Source organism: Puma concolor, chromosome C2 (assembly GCF_028749965.1).
Source record: "Puma concolor isolate L17-30 chromosome C2, mPumCon1.1.hap2, whole genome shotgun sequence".
NCBI classification, from domain to species: Eukaryota; Metazoa; Chordata; class Mammalia; order Carnivora; family Felidae; genus Puma; species Puma concolor.
In genome coordinates, this window is record NC_141675.1 from 18,915,971 (window position 1) to 18,935,077 (window position 19,107).

At 37.3% G+C, this 19,107-nt stretch overlaps 1 protein-coding gene and 1 long non-coding RNA gene across 6 annotated transcripts in view; one reads left to right on the forward strand and one right to left on the reverse strand.

The window, feature by feature from the left end:
* UBE2E2 (ubiquitin conjugating enzyme E2 E2) overlaps nt 1-19,107 on the reverse strand; it is a 386,977-nt gene that overhangs the window by 40,515 nt on the left and 327,355 nt on the right. For 4 of the 5 annotated variants that reach the window (XM_086676261.1, XM_086676263.1, XM_086676260.1 and 1 more), the window contains 2 exons: nt 7,933-8,080; nt 4,936-5,032 (listed from right to left, as the gene is read on the reverse strand). In XM_086676261.1, coding sequence (XP_086532387.1) covers nt 4,936-5,032; nt 7,933-8,080 — 245 coding nt within the window. The remainder of the gene's footprint in view (nt 1-4,935; nt 5,033-7,932; nt 8,081-19,107) is intronic. The other variant, XM_086676265.1, reaches the window with a different exon arrangement.
* Nucleotides 1-19,107, forward strand: part of LOC147577125 (uncharacterized) — an 83,670-nt gene that overhangs the window by 8,812 nt on the left and 55,751 nt on the right. The gene's annotated exons all lie outside the window — the stretch shown is intronic.

Consider the following 19,107-nt stretch of genomic DNA (forward strand, 5'->3'; position numbering starts at 1 on the left):
GTGCATTGTTATAATTTCAAATACATATTATTTAACTGTTTTGTTTAAAATCATTTCTCCTTAAAAAGAAAACCAAACTTTACCAGTAACCTAGTTTCCAAAAAACACACATTATACCCTTGAGTAACAAATATTAACAGTAATTCGAATGCAGAGACCTATTCTGAAGTTTACTGTATTATCTCTTTTAAAAAGGGTTGCCAAGAAAATTAAGTGTCAAGCAATATTATCTAAGAATATTTAGCCTGTCTGAAAGAAGGCCTAGATAACCTGTAAAAAATACCTAAACCCTAAATAAAGGTAAGTTTTGAGGCTGAGTGAGGAATACATTAGGGCTCATTATAACCATTTTCTCTATTTTATTTATGTGAAAAACCCACTTCATTCCTGTCCTTGGTAAAGCAGAGTCTAAGGCCATGTAGTTTAAACATTTCACTAGTATTTCCTACATGTGCTTAATAGGTCTTCACTCATTTAAAATTTCCTACAATTATCAAAAAATTTTATCTGACATCCTAATTATACTGAATTGGTGAGATTTTACTCCTGTTATAGGACAAGCCAATCAGAATCTCACAAAGGATAAGCGGACAGCTCTATAATGGTAAAAAAACAAAACAAAACCATGGAAGATATTATAGATTGCTACCCTAGGGATTCATCTTCCTGCTTTAACCATGCTGGAAGCACAGTTATTACCTGGTTCAGAGCTACTTCCTGGGTCAGAGGTAAGGAAACAAGTGAGAAAAACGAACATAGGCATCCTAAATACACGGTTGTATTTTCTTCTTTACTCAAGGAGAGTGATTTCTCCAATGGGTCTTTCCTTTAGATCAGATATGAAAGTAAAACTTTACAGGCATATTTTGAATGCAACTCAGATATCTGCAAATAAGGTATAGTTTTTACCATCTTTAAAAGAATCAAACCTACCAAGCAGATATATTTAACTGAGAAAAGTAATAAAGTTTTTGTAAAGGTCAGCATTTCTGGACAACATGTCAAAAAAATAATAAACAGGTAATATTCCTTTTTTTTTTTTTTTTTTTTGGTAATATTCTTTTAGACTAGGCAAACTGGATGTTCAGGAAGGATATAAAACTGATGGCTATGTTAAATAAAGATTTGCCTACACAAAGCAAAAATATCAAGGGCTGATTAGGACACTTGCTTTGTCATGGAATCATCACTCCCCTACACAGTGAAGCCAGCAATCCTTTCCAGACAACTCTGACTCAAGTTCTCTTTCCTTGTTTCACTACCTGGCAATCTAAAACCTAAACCCATGATCAAATAATTTTAGCTTTCTTTTCTCATTCTGTGTTTTTTAGAAAATCATTCTTTTTTTTTTAAAAAGTTTTAAATGTTTATTCACTTTTGAGAGACAGAGAGAGACAGAGCATGAGTGGGGGAGGGACAGAGAGACCCAGAATCCAAAGCAGGCTCCAGGCTCTGAGTCGTCAGCAAAGAGCCCTACGTGGGGCTCGAACTCATGGACTGCGAGATCATGACCGGAGCAATAGTCCAATGCTTAACCGACTGAGCCACTCAGGTGCCCCTCATTTTTTTTTTTTAAATGTTAATTACTTATTTTGAGAGAGACACAGAGAGACAAGGTGAGCAGGGGAGGGGCAGAGAGAGAGAATCCCAAGCAGGTTCCATGTTCAGTGCTGCTCACAAACTCAGCTGAAATCAAGAATCGTATGCTAACTGACAGAGCCACGCAGGTGCTCCTTGAAAATCATTTTTGATAAAGGACCATAAAATAGGATCTTTTAGTTTACATTGTTATACACTAGTATCCCTTGTAACACAACTAAAAAGTTCCTTTTTACAGAATGACAAGGTAAGGAAACACATTTATAAATATACAGGTAAACAGAATTGATACTTTTTAAAAAAAAAAAAAAAAACCCAAAATTTTGATGGTACAGAATCACTTCTGTGAAATTTTTTTTGGAAATGTTTATTTATTTTAGAGAGTGAGTGAGCATGAGTGGGGGAGGGGCAGAGAGACAGGGAGACACAGAATCCAAAGCAGGCTCCAGGCTCTGAGCTGTCTGCAAAGAGCTCGACGTGGGGCTTGAACTTACGAACCATGAGATCGTGACCTGAGCCAAAGCTGGACACAACTGACTGAGCCACCCAGGTACCCAAAAACTTCTTTAATGCACAAAACAGAAATGTTCTTCTCCGTTTAATGATGTGTATTCCTGATTTTATTCATCCTTGCAACGAATCCTCGGTTCTTCTAGGACCTTCACACCATGGAAGGCCTATTTCCAAACAGATCCGAGGGAGTCTATGGGAACCTGTAGTGCATGAGGGGCCAGTGTCCCAGGATTCTGTAGATAATATGGAGTTGGAACCCAAAGTCCTTTATACATTTCTTGGACTTTATGTACCCTCCTGGTTTTTAAAATACCGGGTAGATTGACTATCTACATAGAGCTATAGCTTTCCTTTACATAAGGTGTCAGAGAAGTTACAGGACTATGGATTACAGCCTATCTATATCCATATTTGGAAGTACCAATTACAAGGACTTTTGGAATTTATCATGTGACATTCTAGAGGAGAGCCAATTCTTCACAAAGAAAACAGCTTCAAGTTAGCTGTATGTCGTACCGTATATTTCTACTTTATAAATTTTCTCACTTTTAAAAAAAGTCATAGGCATTAGGAGAAACCTTAGGTCTATGTATCCATAGTTAATACCTCCTACAGAAAAAAAAATTTTTTTTTGCATTCCTGCTAAGATAGCTTGCCTTGCAAACAGGTAGGCTTATCATTTTTACAGCTTTATCTTAATTTCAGTTAAAGAAATTGTTCTTTGCCAGTTCTCAAGTGTAGCAGAGTAGAATGTGTAGAAGCCAAGTTCACGCTGCTATAGCAGGCAGTAGAATCCTTTTAAAAGTCTGTTTATATACCTTTCATCAGTGTAATAGCTCACAAACTTAGTGTAAATAATCTACACAAATATGCCTGTGTTGAAACAATTAATTCTACTTTATGGTCCCCACCCTCTAGTAGTCATTACCAATTATAACATTTTAATGGTTAGTAACACAATTTATTATCCAATCACAACCAGGTCAAAGACAAGCGATTAATAACAATCAAAGTTAAGGTATATGAGACAATTTATGGATAAGGATTGTATTTATCAGTTGTTTGAAAACTGGGCTGTAAGTGATCTGAAACAAAGGGCTATGAAGTTGGAGAATAAGGAAGGAGCCATTCTCCGACCTTTTATAGAACACTATAAAAGAGCCACCGGGAGCAAATTCCTCTTTCCATTTGCTCAGTGCATTTGAGAAGAATAAAGCTCTTACCAATGACGCTGCAGCTGTGCTCACCCTCGACTTAATCACTGTGTAAGGCTGAGGGTTAATTAGAGCCATTCTTAGTTCTATTTGTTATTTTAATAAAAGATACGCATAAATCTAAGACGGGGAGTAACTGATACTTGATTTTTATTTGGAAGGTGCTGGGGGGAGGGGGAAGAGCTCATCCATCTTGGGCATTGATGTTTGTGGGTGTGCTCAGAGCATTTTCATTTGACCTGGCCTATACGGTTCTGCCTGTTTGAAGAGTGGCGGACAAAGACTTCATGGTTGTGTGAATGCAGGACCCTGATGGCCCAGGCTGAACCATAAGGCAGTCTTTAGTTGGAAGGCAAATGATAGGGAATGAAATACAGAGGGTGAGGGTCAGGGCCCAAACGATTCTCCCACAGAGCAAAAGGGCCAAATCACACGCCTTTTACAGACTACAATGCTGCTCATCTTCGGCAGTTACGAGGAAATCCTTATCATGGAAAACTTCAGACATATTCAAAAGTAGACAAACGAGTATAAGGAAGCCCTGCCCCCCCCAGTGTGCTCATCACTCATCATTCAACGATTACAATGGTCGATCTCGTATCCTCCACATCCTTATCTACTTCCACTCTAATCTTTCTGGATTATTTTGAAGCAAATTCTAGATACCAAAGGACTTTATTGCAAGTAGTTCCATATCTCTAAAAGGTAAGGATATGTAAAAAATTCATGACAGTTCTGTTTTACCATGCCTAAAAATTTCTGGCAGTAATTCCTTAATATCAAAAGCTCATTTTCAAATTTCCAATATCCCATAAAAGCCATACATTTGGGGGATAATTTTTAAATGATACAGTATCAGAATTACATTCCAAATAAAACAAGCTTATAACACTTTAGATAGCAACAGCAATAGAGCAGGAAAGTCGAACTGAGGTTAAAAAAAATAATGCCAGATAACATCCATATTGATATACTTTTCAGGAAAAAAAAAAGGAAAAAAAGATTAGAAATACTTCTGAAAGTTACTCTGTAAATAAAGCATCTGATACAGGAAAACCGTTGACCTCCTTGTTTTATTTCATAATTGTCAGTGTTCTCAGGATAGTTCATTTTTTATGAGGGAAAACACCCATTATTTTTAGGTCTGAAGACCATAAGATAAGCATATTTGAAACAATAACCAGACTTCATATAAAGAATATGATAAACATCTAAGAGTTTCAAAAAACAACCACAAAATAGCACAGACTTCAAAAGACACAATCAAACAGAACAGAGCTTAAATTTTGTATATGCTTGAGAAGAGAGTATTGACAGATCAGAGCATTCCATGAAAGATGGAAATCTGATTAGCACTCTAAATGACAGCAATTCCTGGGTTAAATCATGTTCACCAAGGAGGACTAAACTCCGGGAGCTTGGAAGGCCAGTGCGGGCCTTTGGAGCTTATCAACTTCTACTCCTTTCTGCTGCCATTCTGTTCCTCAGCAGTGTGACACAGACACACTGGCAGCCAGGTAGAGTCTGACAAATAAGAGTGCTCTGGCAGGCTCAATGAACACCACTGTGAAGTGCGAACAGCCCTATCAAGGCCAGCAGTTAGACCTACCTAGACCGTTGCACTGGGAACAGAATGATTATCACCGGTGCACCCGTCAACTGGCTGGTGACTGTTGGACATTTTGCCACCCGCGAGATAATCCTTCCTAGGAAATAATGCAATAGGGACTACTAATTCAAGGTTAGGCTTTTTCCAGAGTTTAAACCCAAGAGTGTCAGTGCTGAGGTGGTGGTGTTTAGAGATTATTCAATACTCTCTTCTCTCAGTTAAACTCAACTGAGTAGGTATTTGTCAGCCATTGAATGTATGCCCATTTGGAGTCCTAAGTACCCTGGGAAATGACATGAACAACAGCCCATGACTGTTTACAGAGGGCTTGCATGTGTGCCTCACAGGAATCCCGTGATTTAGGTAGGGCTGATGGTTATCTCTGTTTTGTAAATGAAACGGAGTCTGAGGAAAGTGAAGCGCCCAGAACAAGTCGCACAACTAATTAACAGTGGAGCTGGTATTAAAATCTGTATCTGTGGACTGTAAATACCATGCTGTAAGGATGTACAGCCCCGCCCTCGAACATTTAAAATTTATTTCTGAATAGACCAAAAATTCTTTAAGTAAGAGACAAATGTAAATTATGAGAAGAGTATGAAAAAGATTAAAAAAGTAAGTTTATGTGGAGAGAAGACTGAGAAAAGCACTTTGAAAATTGGCGCAAAACCTTATGCAAAACCTACTTCAGAGCTGACAGCATTTCTGGTGTTAAACTAGCTCTACAGATTTAGTATAGGAAAATCGTATTTATTTGTATTCTATCAAACTTATAATTGTGGTAATTTGAAGATAGGTTAGGTTGAAGTTTAACTTAAATCTGGGGGGAAAAAAATCTACACATTGGAAGTGTACCAGAAAAGGGTGTGAAGTAAACCCATTAAACAAAAGAAAGGCCATTTTGACTTAAAAACTCTTTTTAAGACTCTAGAAGTGTGAACACACGTATCGATGATGTGCCAATTAGGAAATTTTTGTATATGTCTTAAAGTACAAACATTTAGTTTGTTGCCACGTATTTTACAAACAGTAGTCTATTCTTAGATCAGATGAGCTGTATCTAGTTGATCAAACTTAAGGCTTAATCTTTAGGCTTATTCTTTACTTTTTCTTTATCCCTCACACTTATCCTTACTACCAATATTATTGTTTTCAAAATCTATTTATTTTATTTATGTGATTTTGCTTTAGCCAGGGGTGATTTTACTTTTCTTGTTTTGTAGCATATATCTGTAACTTTCTGAGACACAGCAAAAGAAAACTCTAGTGAAGAGAAATATTTTTGATTGCTGAGAAAAGGCTTTGGTGGGATGAATGTATTCCTCTAAGCAGCGATTACCTGTACAGAGAAGAGCTTCCCACATACAAGCTGATTCAGGGGGATAGGACCATTTCAACTGACTGGGAGACGGAACAGGCCTGGCTATGGCTGAGTAAGGAACGCCTCTCAGCACGGAGCTTTCTCTCTAAGTGTGCAGTTACGTCTTCCCCATGTGGAAGAAGGAAGGACTTCTTACTCGTCTAGTGTTCAGAAGGGCCTCATGAATAGTATGGCCTCAAAAGTTTCTTCTCTCCCCCTAGTTTTACTGAGATATAACTGACACCTAACACTACAAGTTTAAGGTGTAATGATCTCATGTCAAAAGTTTCTTGTATGGGTGACTTACTTCTCAAGATAAGTTTTTTTTTTTTTCTTAAAAAAACACTCCCTCTAAATTTCAGCAAAGCCCAGAAGTACTCTGTTGGGAGAGGGGAGACAGATATAGTTCCCTGTTCCAACATTTCCAGGAGGACCGCTGGGCTTAAGCCTCTATCACACAAAAAATGTCTTCTTATGACATTACCTCCAAATGAAGTTACACACAGTCATACAGACAAATGGGATTGAAATAGTAATAAGGAGAAAAAACACAGTATTTGTCATTCAGTTTTAAATTAGTGCAGCATTAATGAACTTCGCTATCTGGTGTAAAAGTATGAAATAATTTAAAAAGTATTTTATAATGATCTTGCATAATTATATTTTATGTTTCTTTTGGTGGAAGTATTTTTATACATCCTTATTTTTAAAAGTTTTAAAAATTGAACAGATTGTAAATTCTTCATGTTTTATAAACCAGACAGGAGCTTAAGAGAGACCCTGATTCCCCTTTGTCATTTCTCTCTTGTCTAAAACTTCAATTATCTAGTGAATAAAGTTTATTCCTGAATGTGGAAGATAGAATCTTGTAAAATATTAACACTACTAATTAAATACTCAAAGAAGAATTTCTCATTAAAAACATAAATGAAAGCTCTGTAGCTACTTTAGATTTTTGTAGTTTCCAAAATAAACCCAGATACGTAAAAATTTGGCAGTTGGGTTTGTCTGTTAGTTAAAAGGAGTTGGACAAACACATAATCATACATCTGCGACGACACTGAAAGTAAAAACTTTCAGCATTAAGCACACCAGCAAGCCACAAAGGCTTCGTCATAAACTCTCTTTAGTTTTCCTGGGAAGTTGTATTTCCTAGTTGAGGACCATTCAGCTTTTTTGTTCTATTAGCTTGAAAGGACGCATGGTTATTAAAATGCCAACAAGGTCATGTCTGCGTGGTGCTGCTTGGTTGTTATCAGATTTTAATAGCCCACATTTCTCAAATTAACATCTTCTGGTAGGCATCTAATTAAAGATTAAGCTATTCAATTTGAATTTTTATTATTATTTGCCAGCAGAATGTAATGCATTCTGTAAAAGCACTTCCCTATCCAAAATGATTTTTCATTAATTTTTATCACATTGTGCTTTTTCCTTCTCGGCAAATAATAGGTCTCAAAAAGACTAATGAGAAGACCCAATTTAAAAAGAAAGCAGTTAGATATTATGGAAATTTAAAATCAATAGTAATAACAGTAGTTACAGTGGTGGTGGTGGTAGTAAAGTAAACAATTTCCTAAGGTCTGACATTGAAGTCTTTAATAGACTTGAATTCAATATTGGATTCAGTCTCTTACCAGGGTTGCAATCGGTAAGAAGTGAGCAGATGGAGAGGAGAACTTTAGAAATGGTCAGGGCTGGACTCCAGTTGTCCTTTAGGATGTCCAGACAGATGACGCCCTGGCTGTTAATATTACAGTGATAGATTCTTGTCCGGAAAGTAACCTAGAAGAAAATGTAATGTTATTATAAATAGACATACTTTTTATTAGACAAAATAATCCAAGGGTCACTGGTAGAACCATATACTTAATTATTCCTTAGGCACCTGAGAAGCATCAAGAAACAAAATCATTATTTTAGAACTTGTTATTCTGGGCACAGAGAACTAAATAACCCCCAACAGCAAAATCATATCCTTTTGCTTTTGATGAAGAGTCCTATCGATTAGCTAGTGTTCTGGGGACTGAATTTGCTCTTGGTATTAAGTGTAGGAATGTTCGTAAGAGAAAAACTAGCTGTGGCTTCTAAAAACATTTCAAAGGGGTGCCTGGGTGGCTCAGTCAATTGAGCATAGGACTCTTGATTTCGGCTCAGGTCATGATCCCAGGGTCATGGGATCGAGCCTCACGCTGGGCTCTGTGCTGAGTGTGGAGCCTGCTTCAGATTCTCTCTCTCCCTCTGTCCCTCTCCCCCACTCATGCATGCCTGCTCTCTCTCTCTAAAATAAAAGTAACATTTCAAAGAAGAAATAAATTTCAAAAATAAAAATTTCAAAAGAAACTTGTTGGAGTCCAGTTGTTTTAAGGATTTTGTGTATTTTTTTTTTTCAACGTTTATTTATTTTTGGGACAGAGAGAGACAGAGCATGAACGGGGGAGGGGCAGAGAGAGAGGGAGACACAGAATCGGAAACAGGCTCCAGGCTCTGAGCCATCAGCCCAGAGCCCGACGCGGGGCTCGAACTCACGGACCGTGAGATCGTGACCTGGTTGAAGTCGGACGCTTAACCGACTGCGCCACCCAGGCGCCCCAGGATTTTGTGTATTTTAAAGTTCAAAATAGCATGGGAATACTATAAAAAGGACATAAATATTCTTTTCTGTCATGGTTTAAAAACACAAATTAGGCATGCATGTAAATAATATACCTAGTTTATAAAAAACTGTATTAGTTACAATTTATGAACCTTTTTCTCCTTAAATTCTATATTTTAATGTAATATTAGTGTAGTCTCTCTTCCCTATAATAGCTACATCACCACTGCGCGTCGTTTAGGTATAATTTTGAAACATGTTTATAACATTTTTCAAGAACTTAATTAAAAAGCTAAGTCTAGGGGCGCCTGGGTGGCGCAGTCGGTTAAGCGTCCGACTTCAGCCAGGTCACGATCTTGCCGTCCGCGAGTTCGAGCCCCGCGTCAGGCTCTGGGCTGATGGCTCAGAGCCTGGAGCCTGTTTCCGATTCTGTGTCTCCCTCTCTCTCTGCCCCTCCCCCGTTCATGCTCTGTCTCTCTCTGTCGCAAAAATAAATAAACGTTGAAAAAAAAATAAAAAAAAAAAAAAAGCTAAGTCTAAATCAGTTTTGTAACTCTGGTAAAACTCTGTTTTCTAAAAGTCTTATGTAAGCAACAATAAGATCTTAATGTTATTCATTAATATCATGTTTATAAACGTTCTCAAATTTATAAGTTGAAATATAAAAAAAAAACCCTTAGTGTTTTAAAGACCAATCTTTTGGTCCCCTAAATTAAAAATGGCTCTGAACCAAAAACTACGTGGCAGATTTCTGTATGTGTTGCTACCTCCCAGGGTATCCAGCATCTGCTCAAACATCGCATTTACTTAATTCATATAGTATCAAGACTCAGAAAGGACAGATCCAGTCTTCTGTAATTATTAGACAACACAGTACCATTTTCAGGCTAGATCAGTATTCCTAATAAGAACTGTCCTAGTAACATGCTGGACCTTATAGATAACCTTGACATCCCTTCCACACAAACACATTCCAAACACCTACCAGTGCTGAAGAAAATGTAAGTAACATTTAAAAAAATACATAGCTGAATTTTCACAGAAATCCCCAGAGGCCAGAACTGAAAACCAAAAATTACAGTAAGCACATGAGCTGACAGTGTCGTTGCCAGGGGCAGGACTTGGGTAAGAGGGAGGGGGGGAAGGACAGTACCCAGTCTAGATTAAAATGGAGGCTTGGGTTTTGATGCCCTCATGGAAAAAGGTGAAACCTAAGGTCTGCATGTGGCAAGAGGTTGGGATTGAGAGCCCTTACATAGATTAGAACACTTGGGCAGCTAGTCTTTTAGTGAGTGGATGGACTTGAAAAGATAATGCCTTCTGGGAGACACAGCAAAGACACTTGCTGGAGAAAGCCTGGGCTCTGGTGGGGAGAAAAATGTATCCCCTGAGAATTCTAAATCCTCAGCACATAAACTATGCAAACACCAACCGAAAGAGAGCCTAAATGGCTATATTACTATCAGATCAAATATATGTTTAAGGTAAAATGCAGAAAGATAATCAATGCATTAGGATAAAATGAACAATTCATCAGAAAAACGTTAACAATTCTGGATCTGCTGTACCTAACAAGACACCCCAAAATATAAGAAGTGAAACTGTAGAATCGTAAGGAGAAAAATGAGACATCTACAATCAGAGGGACATTTCGCTGCAGGAATTGAGGTCACGCAGATGAAAGAAAATGTAGTAAGGATGCTGAAAATATGAAAACCAATTTAACAAAATCAAAATTCCACACTCAACAAAGACTATATATTCTTTTCCAAGCATATAAGAAACATTTATAAATACTGATCACATGCTAAGCCACAAAGGAAGCTTAACATATCTCAAAGAATTATTAAGACCATAAAGATCCCCTATCAAATGTTTGGGAAACTGAAAAGCACATTTTTCAAATAATTCTTGGATCAAAAAAGAAAAAGTTACATTTATAACTAAATGACAATGAAATGTTGGACTGTCAATACAAACTTTGTGATTTGGCTAAAACAGTTATCAAAGGGAAATCTATAGTTTCAAATACACAAATTAGAAAGGAAGAAAGACATTTAGTAAGTGTTTAAGGAAGGAAAAAGAACAGAGTTAATCCCATAAAAGTAGAAAGAAATAAAGACATGAGCAGAATTGAATGAAATAGAGAATACCTGATAATAATGAAATTCTGCAGAGGCGTATCCCTTTAAGTGCTAGATGAAAATACAGACTATTTTTATGATCCAATGTAAATGATGAGTGGCTTTTATATACAATGTTTTATTTATTTTTTTTATTTTTTTTCAACATTTTTTATTTATTTTTGGGACAGAGAGAGACAGAGCATGAACGGGGGAGGGGCAGAGAGAGAGGGAGACACAGAATCGGAAACAGGCTCCAGGCTCTGAGCCATCAGCCCAGAGCCCGACGCGGGGCTCGAACTCACGGACCGCGAGATCGTGACCTGGCTGAAGTCGGACGCTTAACCGACTGTGCCACCCAGGCGCCCCTATATACAATGTTTTAAAAACCTATCAGATACTGACTGGCTATTCCGAGCCAGTTAATTCTCAAAATAACACAAAGAGGTAAGTAGTATTATTGTAGCCACTTTTAAAATAAAGAAACTGTAATTCTGTGAGGTGAGGGATGTTAACTAAATTTATTGTGGTAATCATTTTGCAGTACATACATATATCAAATCATTATGCTGTGCACCTAAAATAAATACAGTGCTAAATTTAATTATATCTCAATAAAACTGGAGGAAAACAATAAATGAAGGCCCAGAAGGGTTAAAGGACTGGCATGTAGTTGCACAGTTGTAAGTGGGGGAGCCAGAATTTAAACACAGCTTTGTTGACCTAAAAGCTCACACTCTCCTAGTCAGCCTCAATGCCTGTTTTTTTTTTTTTTAAACTTTTATTTATTTATTTATTTAATTTTATTTAAAAAAAAATTTTTTTTTCAACGTTTATTTATTTTTGGGACAGAGAGAGACAGAGCATGAACGGGGGAGGGGCAGAGAGAGAGGGAGACACAGAATCGGAAACAGGCTCCAGGCTCTGAGCCATCAGCCCAGAGCCTGACGCGGGGCTCGAACTCACGGACCGCGAAATCGTGACCTGGCTGAAGTCGGACGCTTAACCGACTGCGCCACCCAGGCGCCCCTTTTTTAAACTTTTAATTTGGAGATTATTATAGATTCACACTAGGTTGTAAGAAACAATACTGACTGGGGCCCCTGGGTGGCTCAGTCAGTTAAGCGTCCAACTTCAGCTTACATCATGATCTCATGGTCCTGAGTTTGAGGCTCTGTGTGGATAGGGCAGAGCCTGGAGCCTGCTTCGGATTCTGTGTCTCCCTCCCTCTCTCCCTCTCTCTCTCTCTCTCCCTCTCTCTCTCTGTGCCCCTCCCCTGCTCATGCTCTGATTGTCTCTCAAAAAGTAAATAAACATTAAAAAAAAAAAACCACACAAAACAATACCAATGGATCGCACTATGTTCCTCATCCACTTTTCCCCAATGGTAACATCCTGCATAACTGTAATATCACATCACAGGAAACTCACACTGATACAGTCCATTGACCTTTTCCATTTATCATCAGTTTTATATGCACTCATGTACACGTGTTTTTATGCAATTTTATCACATGTAGATCTGTATGACCACCATCACAGCCAAGATACAGAACAGTTCCTTCACAAACACTCTTTGTGCTACCATTTAAAGGTCACTTTCCAAACGCTTTCCTTCCTTAACTCTTGACAGCCACTACTCTGTTCCTCATCTCTGTGATTTTGTCATTCAAGAATGTCATATAAGTGATATCATATAGGATGTAACTTTTTGAAATTGGCTCTTTTTACTCGCACATTTCCCATGAGATCCATCTAAGTTGTTGTGTGTATCAATAGTTTGTTCCTTCATATTGCAGGGTAGTATTCCATGGTATGGATGTGCCAGTTTGTTGAGCCATTTATCTACTGAAGGACAAATGGATTGTTTCCAGTTTTCAGCTATCACAAGCAAAGCTGTCATGAACATGTGTGTATTTGTGTGAATGGAAGTTTTCATTTCTCTGAGATAAGATGCCCAAGAGTGTGATCGTTGGGTTATATGATAAGCTCATATTTAGTTTTATAAGAAACTGCCATACTTTTTTCCAGGGCAGTTGAACCATCTTACATTCTTACCAGCAGTTTCTCAGCATCCTGGCCAGCATTTAGTGTAAGATGCTTTATTTCAGTCATTCTGATTAGGTGAAGTGGTACCATTGTGGTTTTAATTTGCATTTCCCTAATTGCTAATGATGTTGAGCACTTTTTCACGTGCTTTTTTTTTTTTTTTGCTATCTGGCTACCCTCTTTTTTGAGAGAGGATCTTCAGGTTTTTTGCCTGTTTTCTAATTAGGTTGTTTTTACTGTTGACTCTGTTTTAAGTGGAGATAGTAAAAGTGAAGTACGGTTGGAAGAAAAATAAAGCATGAGTTTGCAAAGAATCTTGCAGATTTTTTGGACAGAGAATGCTTTACATTTCAATATTTTGTAATACTGATTAAAGGATCTACTTTAGTGATGTTTGTTAGCTTTTGTCCCAACAGATATTCATAAAGAAACCACACTGAATCAAACAGGTAGGCTGATCGTTCCTACATGTGCTAATGCTGCAGGCTCCCACAAATAGCACCTTAAAATATTTTTTGTGTGTGTATAGTTGACGATGTCACATTTCTTTCAGGTGTACAACACAGTGATTCAACACATCTATACATTATGCTCTGCTCACAAGTGTAGCTACCACACAGTGCTGTTACAACTGTCACCATACAACGCTATTTCAGTATCATTGATGACATTCCCTACGCTGTGCCTTTTATTCTGGTGACTTATTCACTCCACAGCTGGAAGCCTGGATCTCCCACTCCCCTTCACCCATTTTGCCTGTCCCCCAACCCCTTTCCTCTGTTAACCATCAATCAGTCTATTCTCTGTATTTATAGGTCTGATTCTGCCTTTTGTTTATTCATTTATTTTTTTAGATTGTGCATGTAAGTGAAATCATATGATATTTGTCTTTCTCGGTCTGACTTCCTTCACTAAGCATAATAGCCTCCAGGTCCATCCATGTTGCTGCAAATGCAAGATTGTATCCTTTTTTATGGTTAATATTCTATTGTGTGTATCTGTGTGTGTGTGTGTGTGTGTGTGTGTGTGTGTGTGTGTGTGTATGTATATATACATCGCATCTTCTTTATCCATTCATCTATTAATGGACACTTGGGTTGCATGTATTTTTTCAAATTAGTGCTTTCATTTTCTTTGGGTTAATACCCAGTAGTTATTATTAAATCATAAGTATTTCTATTTTTAATTTTTGGAGGAACTTCCATACTGTTTTCCACAGTGGCTGATGATTAGTGATGCTGAGCATCTTGCCACCTGTATGCTTCTTTAGGAAACGTGTCTACTCAGGTCCTCTGCCCATATTTTAATCAGACTGTGTTCTCTGGTGTGTTTTGCTGTTGAGTTATATACATTCTTTATACATTTTGGATATTAACCCTTTATGAGATATATCATTTGCAAATATCTTCTCCTATTCAGTAGGCTGCCTTTTTGTTGGTTGATGGTTTCCTTTATTGTGCAAAAGCTTTTTATTTTGGTGTAGTCCCAACAGTTTATTTTCCCTTGCCTTAGGAGACGTATCTAGAAAAATGTTGCTGCAGCCAATGTCAACGGAATTACCGCTGTGTTCTCTTCTAGGAGTTTTATGGTTTGGGGTCTCACATTTGGTTCTTTATCTACGAGTTTTACAGTTTCAGGTCTCACATTTGTGTTTTTATTCTATTTTGAGTTTATTTTTCACAAATACCACTATTTGAATTGGATAAAAAAACTGATGATCCCAGAGTTTTAAGAAGTGTTACATATTTACCTATTGTAAAGTAAACAATAACTTCTTCAGGGTTCCCTTATCACACTCCTACTTCTGCTACCACACTTGCCACAGGACCTCCTGGACCTCCTTATCAAACCAGGAATTACCCATGAAAGTCTCTTCTTTCAACTGATGTCCAGTGCAGTGCTTGGCACATAGAAAAGAGTCCATTGTTTGCTGAACAAATGCTAACAAATCACTGGCTAGTGCTCAAAGAGACAAGTATCTTTCTGAGGGGTTGTAATATCTTATTGTTCTTTAGATACAAGAAGATTTTAGAACCATAACTTACAGTAGACTGAAAACTGGAAAACTGTGGAGAATAACCTGAGAAAGCAGGATGTATTTTTAATATTTTTGTACCCAAATGTTACTTTACTAAATTGTCCTATAGATTAAAATATTAGTTCAGAAAAGATTTCATATAGGTTAAACCAATAATAAAAAATAATAAATATTTAGTAAGTACTCAATACGTGCCAGGTACTCCAACATAAACATTTTTATTGTTGTTATTGCCTATTTAAATAATAAAGAAAATTTAAAAATATGTGGCCTGGTCAGATCAGCAAAAGTGTTCCATTATCGAGGCAAAACCTTGCTAATGACAGTTCTTGAAACAGGCAGCCTTGTCTTCCAGACCCTATCAACAAAACAGGGGAAATGAGAGACAAGAACGCATGCAAACTGATAAAGAATTGTCTGCAGCCTTTTAGACATTAGTGATGCAGACATAAAAAATGGTATTTTGAATATTGACAAATATCAAGGGATGTGCACGTTAGACGATTTTTAGAGGCTAAGAAAGCGCTCATCTCCCACCCTCATCCTACAGAAGGCTGCTCGTAACTGACTCAATTTTACAGAAAGCCCATCATGTTATCTTGTGCAGGGGGCTGGACAACAGTACATCCTTCACTTCACCCTTCTGACAAAAAAAAAAAAAAAAAAAAACAGATGATAAAAAAATGACCATGAAGGAATTTCCAGCTCTACTGCAGGGCTTAATTCTCAATGAGTTCTGTGTATCACATAACCTACACCTGCATTTGCATTTATTGCTGTTTTGGAAGCACAGTTCAATACTGATGTTTATAATGATAGCTATCATTCATCAAGGAGAGGTAAAATTATATTGAGAATACTGTTTTCAAAGGCTGGGAAGATAGTACATTTTAGAACATTTTCCATATATTAAGGAAAATTTTAGAACGATTTGGTTATAGTGATAACCGAAAACTTATTTGTCCAGAATGTCTAATTCCAAGATGACTCTGGACAAGAGCGTTTTGATTTTTTTTAAGTTTATTTACTTATTTTGAGAGAGAGAGAGAGAGCGTGGGAGGAGCAGAGAGAGAAGGAAAGAGAGAATCCCAAGCAGTTTCCGCAATGTCAGCACAGAGCCTGATGCAGAGCTTGAACCCATGAACCGTGACATCATGACCCGAGCCGAAACCAAGAGTTGGACACTCAACCCACTGAGCCACCCAGGTGCTTCAAGAAGTGTTTTAATTTATGTGTGATATCTAAATGCACACAGAGGCAGGTAGGTGTGTATGTGTGTGGTGGACAGGATACTGGCCTATTCCTCTAAAGATGTCCACATCTCAATCCCTGGAACCTGTGAATATGTTCTTATATGGTAAAAGGGACTTTGCAGGTGTGATTAAGTTAAGGCTCTTGAGATGGGGTGATTATATGGGTGGGCTGGATATAATCACAGGGGCTTTACAAGAGGGAAGCAGGAAGATCAGTAGGGGATGTCAAGGAGTCAGAGTGATGGGGCCATGATCCAAGGAACGTAGTCGGCCTCAAGAAGACAGAAAAGGCAATGAAATAAATTTCCCCTTAAAGCCTCAAAAAGGAACGCAACTCTGCTGACACCTTGGTTTTAGTTTGCTGACATCCAGAACTGAAGGACAGGAAATTCACATTGTTTTAAGCCACCAAATTTGCGTTAACCTGTTATAACAGCAACAGGAAACAATACATGTAAGTATATTTCTCAGTTGCATTATTACTTTATCTTAAAAGCTAAATGCAGCTGCGCTATTTCTATACTTCACAGGATCACTCCTTAAAAAGTAATTTTAGAAAGAATTAACACAATTTTTTATGTTGACTACAGCATAAAACAATGCTACTAAGTAGTGAATGATCTATGGGAAGTTACTTTGCTACTTTGAGCCCCTATATCCTGACAAAATGAGACTTAAATTAGATTATTTCTAAGGCCCACTCTAGTTCCAAGATCCAAGAGTTATATTATGAAATGAATATGTGGTTTTGGGAGCTAGCTGGACTTGAGCTGGAATTCTGACTTTGGATGAATCAAACTAGCCTGTTTGAGATTCAGTTTCCTCATCTTAAAATGGGAAAAATACTAGCTATACCCACTGTGGCTGTGAAGACTGAAGCACCCGAGAAGTTCTAACACCACACTTGGCACTCAGCACGGATTCAAGCAGTGCCAGTCTCCTTTCCCCTCTTCATGTCTCCCGGCTTTACAGGGCAATTTCAGAATGCATGTGTTCACATAATAATTGCCCTATCGCCGGAGTTTTAGATGTGTTTTCTTTATACCACTCCCTTGCTCTAGAGTATGGACAACATTTCACACAGAGACAGAAAGTATTTTTGTAAAGGGAGAGAAATCACGTAGGGCATGAGTATAGACAAAGAAGAAAATATTTTAATAGATTATTTCTGCCAAATTGATTCAAGACATAATTTAGGAAAATGTTTTAAAGTAAAGAAATACCTCCAGGCTGGAAAGCTGATAAATGATATTAAAAATGATCATTTAAAATAATATTTCAGTAATAACCTCTATTTTTCACATAGCTTACATTTTTCAAAAAACTTCTCATCAGGAGATACATGACACGGTGATTTTACTGAGGAAGTATGAGATCAGTGAGAAATACATTCCTCTTAAAAATACTTTTCCATGGAGACCCAGAGAGGAAATATTTGGAGCTCCTGTGCCATAAATCAGTGAATCATGTAACAAAAGTCCAAAAATAGCAGGGTTAACATCATTCAAATGGATCTTGGCTCTAAGCTCACTATGAAACTAGTTTATATGAATAGGTTGTTAATACACATTTTAAAAATGTCAGTACTACCATACTTTCTGAAATTTCAAGTGCTCTTAAAATGGACTTAAGAGCACTGCACCAACAATTAACACATCCTAAGACAAAATAAAAACTGGAAAAACTCATTATAAGTGAGGGGAATCACAAATCTTAAAGAAACTCTAAGAAATACACATTAGTAGAACACAACAAAACCCCTTCCCAAATTAAAAAACAACAACCCTGGAAATATGTTTCTCCTATCGTAAGTGACAGTGAAGGAATTAAAATTAAACGTTACTTAGAAACCATCAAGTGGAAAGATGACACTCACCCTGCTGTGAATGAGGCTGGGTAGCATGCTACATTTGACTGCAGGCTAGAGCTCTTTTTTTTTTTTTTTTTTAAGATTTCAAATACTATTTAAATGATGAAGAATGAAAGATATTTACAGTAGAGGTATTTAAATTTTAAGTCTTTCTCAGTTCCTTGTAAGTACAGATGTAGAAAAGCACACAACTAGAAAATGTCCCCTCTCGTGAGAAGTAAATCTCTTAGAAGATGGGAGCATCACACTCAATCCCCAGGGCCCTTTCTGACCATGCAGCACCTGATTACACCCAAGCCCTGCAAGGGGAAGATACTTGGCATGACTTGATTAGGAACCAATAATTAGATTCCTTCTTATCTAACTTATAAAAATTCAATTTATATAGAATGTTTCAGGAACGTATCTATATTGAATGAGGTTCAATTTAGTTTTTTTCAAATTTGTGTGCTCTTTTTTATTAGTGACTTGTTCTCTCATTATATTTTCTATTCTTTTTCTCTTTAGATGACTATCTCATCTCTTTTTTGACTTGTTCTACTGCCTCCAGTTTTAGAAATGGTACTTCAGCTGATTCTCCTTTAGGGTAGCATCGTATCATAGAGTGGATTTTAATCTGAGTATGAGCTCATCCTCAGTGCACATTATTTTCCTGTAGAAGTTCTGTGGGCCTTGGACTGTAGAATGTTCTGCATTTGCTTCTTCAGGGGCCTCAAGGACAACACTAGTTTGAGAACAGATTGTATCATATATGCCAAAATATAAGGCCCTATAGACTCATCCCTTAGGAAGAGCTGATTTATACTTAAATCTTTATAAAAATCTCTTATAGATGATGTCTCAATTACTTTATTTTGAACAAAATACTATTAAAGACACAGTA